At 46.6% G+C, this 9583-nt stretch overlaps 1 protein-coding gene across 1 annotated transcript; it reads left to right on the top strand.

The window, feature by feature from the left end:
* Nucleotides 1-3783: 3783 nt before the first annotated feature.
* On the top strand, nt 3784-4692 carry LOC106582428 (vegetative cell wall protein gp1). The gene has a single exon (XM_014165533.1). It carries the CDS (start codon nt 3784-3786, stop codon nt 4690-4692), a length of 909 nt encoding a protein of 302 aa, XP_014021008.1.
* The last annotated feature ends 4891 nt before the right edge of the window (nt 4693-9583 follow it).

Genomic DNA, 9583 nt, shown 5'->3' with positions numbered 1-9583 from the left:
AACTGTAAATGCCTGTAAATGCTTTATTACTGAATATTATTATAAAGTGTTACTGAATTAGGTCCTAAATATTAATGCCCCAAAAGTCTGATTCACACAATCACAGTATGGTTACTGTTACAATACAGTAGTTAGACTTGAATTATAGATGGTCCTTGTGCCCAGGGTCTGGGGGCTACCGTTGAAGCTGTTGAGGGCTAACTTCATTAAATGGGTAATATTGAATTATTCCAAAATAGTTGTCATTTTTTTCTGAAAGGTTCTTTTATAAGTGCTTTTGAGATGATTGATTCAACTAACTGAAATGGAAATTACATTTAGTATTTTTTTGTTTAAATGAGAGAAAACAACACACCAGAAAGGAAAACAACATTAAGAGGTGATTGGGTCAGAATACAGTGTGGTTGTTCTGATGTCTGACAAATAGTATTTGTCCCCATGATGTAACTGAGACACAGTGTCCCTCAACTTGAAGTATGGTTCATAATTTAGTTCAGATGGAAATTTCAAATGCCAGTCTATGGAATGTTCATATAGAATGCCACTATTCATTTGACTGCATCTGCTATAGTCCATACCCCATACTGCCCTACAAAGGCAAAACACAGTAACTAAAAATTTATTTTACGGCAAAATCTGACTTCAAAGTCTTTTTCTGTCTTTTTCTGTCTAGACAGACACCAATTGCTGATACTCCATGATATATTCTGATCAACTGGCTTGTCCTTGTGCCAGGAAACTTAATACCACATTTATCAGATAATATAACTGGCCATTACAACAGATCAAATTCATAGGGCTGCATAAATTTATGCCGTTTCATCAACTTCCTTACTGCCAGCTTTCCTACACACTGACTAGCTGACGTGACATGCCGTCATGTCTCCTGAGGTTGTGGATTTATGGTCCAAACTCAGCACTGAAATCACCCAAACCAGTCTGCACAGTTATCCAATTTCCCATGTAAAATAGCCTTTCAGTAACCATAACATCAATACTATATTTTCCCCATTAAAATTCTCAGTTGAGAAAATGTACCTTTTCTCTCAGCTCTATCAATAAGGCTGAAGGACAGGCTAGGTGGGCACAGAAACATCCAATCCTGTCATACATTACATCATAAATTATTTGTTTATCTAACCGTTTGTTCATTTGTGTGCTCAAGTGTGTGTTTTTGCATGCAGAGAGTTTCTGTCAGTAACTCAGAGATAAATAGAGCAGCAGAGCTCAGAGTTTGTCAGAAGGCTGACCTGAGCAGGATCTCAGCATTTTGACCCTTTATTACAAATGGAGAAACATGAAGATATTCAATACTGTTTTCAAGACAGAAACTCTTCTTTCAGAAAGGGTTTTCTATCGACATCTATCTACATAGCACTGTACATCTTCTTCTCATTGATTTCAGCTATTATTATAACACTTTATATGAAAGTCTTTGTGGTGGCCAGATCACAGGCCAGAAAGGTTTTCTAAAGAGGCTGCCAATGTGTCTGGTGTTAAAACTGTACAGGCTAATAAGTCTGAGACAAAAGCAGCAAAAACTCTTTCTATTATTGTTTTCAACTATTTCATTTGTTGGATTCCATCTCTATTTGTTTTCTTTTTTTGTATATTTTAAGTGACAATTTATCACTTTACATTAGCTTTCTGCCACTTGTTAATTCCTTAATTAATCCAATCATTTATGCTTTATTTTATCCATGGTTCAAAGTGACAGCTAAACATATTTTAACTCTGAAGTTAAGGTGTTCATAGTTCCTATGTTTTTATTCCTACATTTGACTAACATGTGTTAGATATAGTTATGTTATACAATTGTTGTAAATGCTTCTTTCATATAACAATACATTGACATGACTTATCTCAGTGTTTTCATCATAGATACATGTGGGGTTGATACAGAATGATTTGGCTGGATTGGATTGGAATTATGTGGAGAAGGCATAAGAAGGGATAAACTTGTTTTATAAAATACATAGTAGTCATTTTGGGTTGTATATTCCAAATACCAAAGTCTCTGGTTGTTCAATGTTATTTAATGATAAATAGTAAGTATTCTAATAGTACATTTCGAGGACGTCATGAGTCATTATGTAGTGTTTAACATCTCCCTCTAGTGGCTCAATTGTGACACAACTTCTTCATCAAGTGTAGTAAAGCGGAAATGTACTTACTGCATGTCAGATGACGTCCAAGTCTATCTCCATGGTGTATTGTGTAAGTAGTTGATGGAAAAATGTAAGAATAAGCAATTATGTGTAACACTTTATAATGTTCAGTTATAAACCATTTCTAAGGAATTTACAGTTTGTTCACCATTTATTATAACGCCCACATTAGTTAAATGTTAATCAGCTAGGTGTTCTCACATTTATAAATAACTACTATATACATTAATGATTAAACACAACAGTGCAGGAGACTGTAGCAGACACTTCAACCTCAACTTACTGGTTATAAACACTACCATTACTGTCACGACATCACTGCTGCCAGGTCAGGGGTCACACCAGAGCAGCTCTCTCAGATACTGTTTACTCTGAATGAATATAGAGATTGGGAAACACAAAATAATGTATTATGAATCAGTGAATCGTTTATTCATCATTACTCCTGCATTTGTTTTATCAAACTGGTTATTCACACATTTATAAACAACTTTTATAGTATGTAATAATGATTCATAAGATGTTTAATAAATATCCTTATAAACCATTTACTGATCATTAGTAAAGTAGTTTTGAAGTCCCTAATCTAAAGTGAGACTATTCATACATTCTTAATACTTTATAAATGTTTTTAGAGACCAGTGTAATTTATCACAAGATGGACATGCTATTGGTAAGGTCTCAAAATGACCTAGAACATATCAATGGTTAAACAATAAGCACACAGGTGTAGTTAGACCTTACCCTGAAATGTTTACTTACAAGCCCTTAATGTTAGAGTTAACAATACTGCTTTGCTTATTGTTTATCGTATGTATTATTCCGTACTGTGTTATTCTTACAGTACATTGGTTGCACATATACGTTTGCAGAAGTGGTTTAATTATTGTATTGGTAAAAATACTATTTTGCATGCACATGCTTGCACAGCGTTTTCCATATTGGCCTTTATTAAGGTGTTTTATTGCATTGTCATGGGCAAGCTTCTAGAGTCATCCCAGAAGGTTCGTGGAGCTTGGTCATGCACAGAGTAATTTATGACCCTGTGATGCCAGGGCAGATCTGATAAAATCTCAGCCTGGCAGATTCTCACACAAGGCTGTAGAGAGAGGCTGCCATACATCTTGACCCTTTGTCAATCCAAGTAATTAGTTTCTCTCTAAGAGGTGAATGTTTAAGTTTATGTTTATATTGATGCTGTGTTTATAGGCCTTTATAGACATGCTGTAAGTGTAATGCCATTAGCCATTTATACATGTGCATATATATGTATATTGCATAATTACAACCCTTAACTAATACTGTTCACGCCTGGTATGGCAACTGATTGTAATCCGACCGTAAGGCGCTACAGAGGGCAGCTAACTAATACTGTTTACAGAGGAGATGTTTCCACGCCGCAGGATGCAGATGAGTTATCTTGCGTCACTTAGACGTATGGGGCTGCTGTCACCACTCACCTCAGCCCACACCGCCACAAGATATCATCATGCACCTGAGGAAGATGAGTTGCCTACACACCTCTCTCATCTAAGAGACCACCAGCCCTGCTCCAGGCCTCCTTAGTGGTCAGGGAGTGACCACACCCTCACCAATTGGGAGCTGATGAGGGAATATGAGTAACTGCGTCACGAGCAGCAAGAGATCAGGAGTGCGTACTCTAGGCCCTACCAGGGCCTGTTGGCCGCTGGAGCACCGGTACCGTTGCTACTCTCCTGACCAACACAACTCTAGGCCTCCCCGGCTGGAGCCATCATCACCGCCACGAGAGCGCCATCACTCCCGGTCCTCCCTGAGTCGGCCAGGCTACTCCCCTGAGAGACACTACTCCAGGACCTCCCGGCCTGAGTGTTCACCACCTCCACAGGACCATTGGGACCCCCACTACGTACCGAGGTGCCCCAGCTATTTAATAGATCTTTGTCGCTCCAGGCAGAGCAGCCTAGCTCCCAAGCATATGACCTCCAGAGTGCACAGTCCACGACAACAAGGTCTGTACCCTCCTCAGCCAGCTCCTCGACTAGCCAGAGTTAAGGAGACTCCCGCTCCAGTTGTGGAGCCACAGTCAGCCGCTGACATGGGACCTGTTCTGGTTGCCATTGCGGAGTTGTCCTCTCCTCCCAGTGGGGCAGACGCTCAGGTGCCCGAGGTTCAACTGTCTGCTACCCTGGAACCTTCAGCTGCAAAGACTCCACCTGCTCTCCCTCAGAAGACGCTCACTGCTCCTGGCCCAGAGCCCAAGCCCGCAGTGAATTTGTCGCCCTCTCCTTGGATGAAGCCACAGCCAGCAGCTATTGCAGAGGTCAAGTACAGCCCAGACGTTGGGGCTTCTCCAGTCACAGACTGGTGGCACCTGCCGGTTCCAGGCCTGGTGTCCCTGCTGGTCCCTACTGCTAGCACAGTGATAGTTCCGGCTCGAGGGTCCTGCTACCTCCAGACCTCACCTCAGGGGACCTGCCAGACATCACCTCGGGTCACCCACCCGAAGTCACCCCTGATGTCCAGTTCCTTTCCTTCCCGGTAGGATCAGATTTCCCATCTCACCCGGTAGGGTTAGAGTTAAAGTTTTGGTCCTTCCTGGCAGGTGTGACCAGGTTTTGAGTGTCCTGCCCCTCAAGTAGGTCCAGTGCATCCTGCCTCCATGGTAGGTTTACATTTCCATTCCTTCTCGGTAGGGTTACAGTTCCCTTCCTTCTCGGTAGGGTTACAGTTGCCTTCCTTCCCGGTAGGTTGACATTTCCCTTCCTTCCCGGTAGGGTTACAGTTCCCTTCCTTCACTGTAGGGCTACAGTTCCATTCCTTCACTGTAGGGCTACAGTACCCTTCCTTCCCGGTAGGGTTACAGTTCCTCTCCTTCCCGGTAGGGTTACAGTTCCCCTCCTTCCCGGTAAGGTCAGACACTCAAGTAGGTCTAGTGTATCCTACATGCTAGGCCATAAGTTAGCTACCCCGTCTGCAGTCTCCTGCCCTGCTCAGATTGCAGTCCCCGACCTTAGTTGTTAGGCAGTTCCCTATCCTACCAGGTTTAGAGGCTCCTGCCTTACAAGTTACCTGTGCTAGGTTCTCAGTCCTCAACCCTCATCTGCTCTCAGTCCCTAGCACAAGGTCATTGGTCTCCTGCTGCACTAGGTCATTGGTTCCAGCTGCACTAGGTCATTGGTCTCCTGCTGCACTAGGTCACTGGTCTCCAGCTGCACCAGTTCATTGGTCTCCAGCTGCACCAGTTCATTGGTCTCCAGCTGCACTAGGTCTGTTGTCTCCAGCATTAGTCGTCCCTCAGTCCCTAACCCATGTGGGTCATCAAGCTCCTTCCCCACAAGGCTTAGAGGTACCAGTTTCTCTAGTAGGCCCAGAGCTCGACTGTTCTCCAAGTCCAGCGTCAGTTTCCCTGGCAGGTCCAGAGTTGTTCTCCCTGTCAGGTTCAAAGTCGTTCTCCCTGTCAGGTTCAGAGTCGTTCTCCCTTTCAGGTTCAGAGTTGTTCTCCCAGTCAGGTTCAGAGTCGTTCTCCCTGTCAGGTCCAGCATCAGTTTCCCTGGTAGGTCCAGCATCGTTTTCCCTGTCAAGTTTAGAGTAATTTTCCCTATCAGGTTCAATCCATCTCCCTGTCATGTTCAGATTCGTTCTCCCTGTCAGGTTCAGAGTCAGTTCTCCCTGTCAGGTTCAGAGTCGTTCTCCCTGTCAGGTCCAGAGTCGGTTTCCCTGTCACGTCCAGAGTCTTGTTTCCCTGTCTGGTCCAGACACGTTCTCCCTGTCAAGCCTAAAGTTATCAGCACTAGTCTCCCAGCCTTTAGCCGTTCTGGTTCCACTGTCTCCAGCTCTAGTCGGCCCTCCGTCCACTGCTCTGCCAGGCTATAGGTTCTCTGCCCCACTAGGTTTGCAGCATCTGCCCTCAGTTAGTCGGCAACAACCAGCCTCAGTCGGCAAGCAGTCAGCTCCCTCAGTGCTACATGCCAAACCATAGTTCTAGGCCCTGTGTAGTCCTGCCATAGTTCTAGGCCCTGTGTTTCCTGTACTGCTAGACCCAGAGTTATCTGCTCCTCTAGGTGTGCAGTTATACAGTTCGCAGCCCGCAGCCTGCACCCAGTCGCCTATACTAGCGCTAGACTATTCGTTCCCAGCTTGGCTAAGTTTGCATGCTCTCACTATACCTGGCTTGCAGTCCTCTGATTTAGTAGTAGATTCCAAGTCCCCTGCGCTGCTAGGCCCTCAGCTCCCTGACCTGGGGGAACCACCGTTCCCTGACCCGGGGGGCCTGCTGTCTCTAGTTCTGTGGGGCCGCCCACCTCCTGCCTTGGAAGACCCTCAGCCCTTCACACGTGGGAGACCACCTGACATCGCCTCTGGGGCCCAGCTGCCCCCTGCCTCCAGATCCCATGATGATCCTCGCCCAGGGTTCCCCACATGGTCCATCATGGGAGTCGTCGCTTTCAGTAGTTGTAAAAGAGTCAACAGCCTCAGCCGCAGACAGTGAGCTGCCAACAACTGTTGTGGCCGTCATGCCACATTCCTCTGCCGCAGTAGGCGAGCCACCTGCTTCAGAGCGCTTGGAAATGCGCATCGGGACACTGCACCTCCCAATAGACCCAGAATTATCTGCTCCTTATGTCCTGTTAGTTAGGCTGCTCAGCCGACCTAAGTTATCCCTCACCAATCATAGCCCTGCCATTCCCAACCAATCAGAGCACTTGGAAATGCACATCTGGACACTGCACCCGCCCACTCTCCGAAGGGAGAAGACATACATTTCTGAGGACTTTTATTGTTGACAATAACACGAATATCTGAATTTTGAGCGAGCATTTTCAAGTGTTCTAGGAACATAACAGCTTACTTAAATCTCACAAATCTCTGTTTTGGAATATATGACCAAAATTATACTATTTACACTTTGTACAACATTTCCACACTAGAATCAATGTTTCTGACTAATATCGATGCAGCATCGGCCTTTTTCAACCAGACAATTTTTTTTTTTATTCAGCTGCCCTTTAAGGTTTAAAAATGACATAGAGTATATCAAAGGTTAAACAATAATCACACAACACAGAGGATATTAAAATAAATGTATTGAATATTTTATTCCAAAACAGCCACTGTTGTAGTAGTGTGATGTGTAACTTCATACACACTCTATTCTGAGTAAAGTAATCTTTTTGGTCTGAAAATGCTGACATTCGCATTTATTTGCAGCATAACTTGCTGAACATTAAAGTTAAAGGATTTCTACCTTTAAAGGCCTGGTAACATTTGCAATACAACACTTCCAAACAACAGTATTTGTGAATTAAATGTTAGATATATTTACTTAAACATCCTGTGTTGTGTACTTATTCTTTTACCATTGTCACGCCTACTCCTGCTCCCTTTGCTCACGGTGTCGCTGGTCTACTAACCACCGGTCCTGGCAACCCACATTGCGCACACCTGGCAACCATCATGACGTACACCTGGACTTCATCACCACCCTGATTACTCTCCCGTTAAAAATATGTGGCTTTCAGTAGCCTCAGTCATCAGGCAGTATTGGTTTTGTTCACGTTCAGTACGCTTCTCCTGTTTTGTTTATCTTCTTTTTCTCATCATTAAACTTACATTCTGCGCCTGCTTCCTGACTCCAAGCGTATACCTTACAGAACACTGCCTCAGAAAATATGGAAGCAACAGAAGACAACGGCATCTTCCAGACGGTCGAGGAACAGGGTCATCTACTCCACCAACAGCTAGCTCTACTGGGTACGGCCATGAAGGAAGTCCTCCGCGTTCTCCACCGCCTTGACACAACCAGCGGGCTATACTGGGTACGGCCATGAAGGAGGTCCTCCGCGTTCTCCACTGCCTCGACACCACCAGCTGGCTCGGGGTACGGCCATGAAGGAAGTCCTCCGCGTTCTCCACCGCCTTGACACAACCAGCGGGCTATACTGGGTACGGCCATGAAGGAGGTCCTCCGCTTTCTCCACTGCCTCGACACCACCAGCTGGCTCTGGGGGTACGGCCATGATGGAGGTCCTCCGTGTTCTCCACCGCCTCGACACCACCAGCTGGCTCTACTGGGAACAGCCATGAAGGAAATCCTCTGCGTTCTCCACCGCCTCGACACCACCAGCGAGGTTCTCCATACCTTTGACGGAGGGCCTCCTACCACGGGTCGTCACAGTGAGCCAGTCCCCCAGCCTGCCCAGCCATCCGCCCAGGTCAGCGATGCCCGACTGTCCCTTCTGGAGAACTATGACGGCACTCCATCGAAATGCTGTGGCTTCCTACTCCAGTGCTCCCTCTATTTCGCCTATCAGACAGGAGCCCCCACCAACGAGAGTTCCAAGGTTGCCACGGTCATTTCCCTGCTTTCCCGACCGGACGGTCGTTGGAACAGGCTACAGCTGTCTGGGAGAGAGGAGAGGAGGAGTTGGGTTCCTATGAGAGGTTCATTGTTCTGTTCAGGGTGGTCTTTGACCATCCTTCAGAGGGCATAAGGGGAGGTGAGAGACTTTTCTAACTCCAGCAGGGTGCCCAGGCCCAGATTAAGCTCTCACCTTTCGGACTGTGGCAGCCTCCAGCGGATGGAATGAGCCGGCGCTCTGCACTCTATTCCGCAGTGGACTGCACGAAGAGGTCCAGACGGTGATGACAACATATCCTTGGACTCTCTCATCGCGATGGCCATCTGTCTGGATAACCTTCTTCGGGAGCGCCGGTGTCCACCTCGCCACTCTCCTCCCTCTTTTGGCTGTCCTGAGGCAGAGCCGGAACCCATGGAGGTAGTGGCCACACACCTCTCCATGGCAGAGCGGCGTCACTGAAGACAGCAGGGGCTCTGTCCCTATTGCGGCCAGGAGGGGCACCAACTTCAGTGGTGTCCGGGGCGTCCCAACCGCGACCATTGGGATCTGGCGCAGTTACGCACATCACAGCACCCCTCACCTTCACCGTGGGTCCCATGCACCAGGAAAGCCTTCCCTTCCTCACCATCACCGCACCCGCACACAAAGTGATCCTCGGCCTCCCGTGGCTCCAACTTCATAACCCCACCATCTCTTGGTTGAAAATGAGAATCACCACCTGGGGACTAGGATGCCGGAGGACCTGCTTTTCCTCACCCTTTGGTTCCTCGTCGATGGTGGGTCCTGTGTGTGTCCTTCAGCCCATTAATCTGTCCTCCCATATTGTTGGCACTGTGTTTTGGGACTTTATCCACTATGTCAACTCATGTTCCATATGTACTCAATCCAAATATCCCCGGCACGCTCCAACAGGGAAACTACTTCCTGTGCCTCAGCGGCCTTGGTCACATCTGTCCATAGACTTTGAATTGGGCACCACGGTCAGAAACAATGTCCTCCGGAAGTCCATACTGCCGGAAGACATGCTGGAATAGTGCCTCAGCGACCTGGAGAGCGGTAGGCAGACCAGAGAGA

The sequence above is a fragment of the Salmo salar genome, chromosome ssa21 (genome assembly GCF_905237065.1).
Source record: "Salmo salar chromosome ssa21, Ssal_v3.1, whole genome shotgun sequence".
Lineage (NCBI taxonomy): Eukaryota > Metazoa > Chordata > Actinopteri > Salmoniformes > Salmonidae > Salmo > Salmo salar.
Note: the sequence above shows the minus strand (reverse complement) of the source record. Positions and strands in the feature narration are given on the sequence as shown.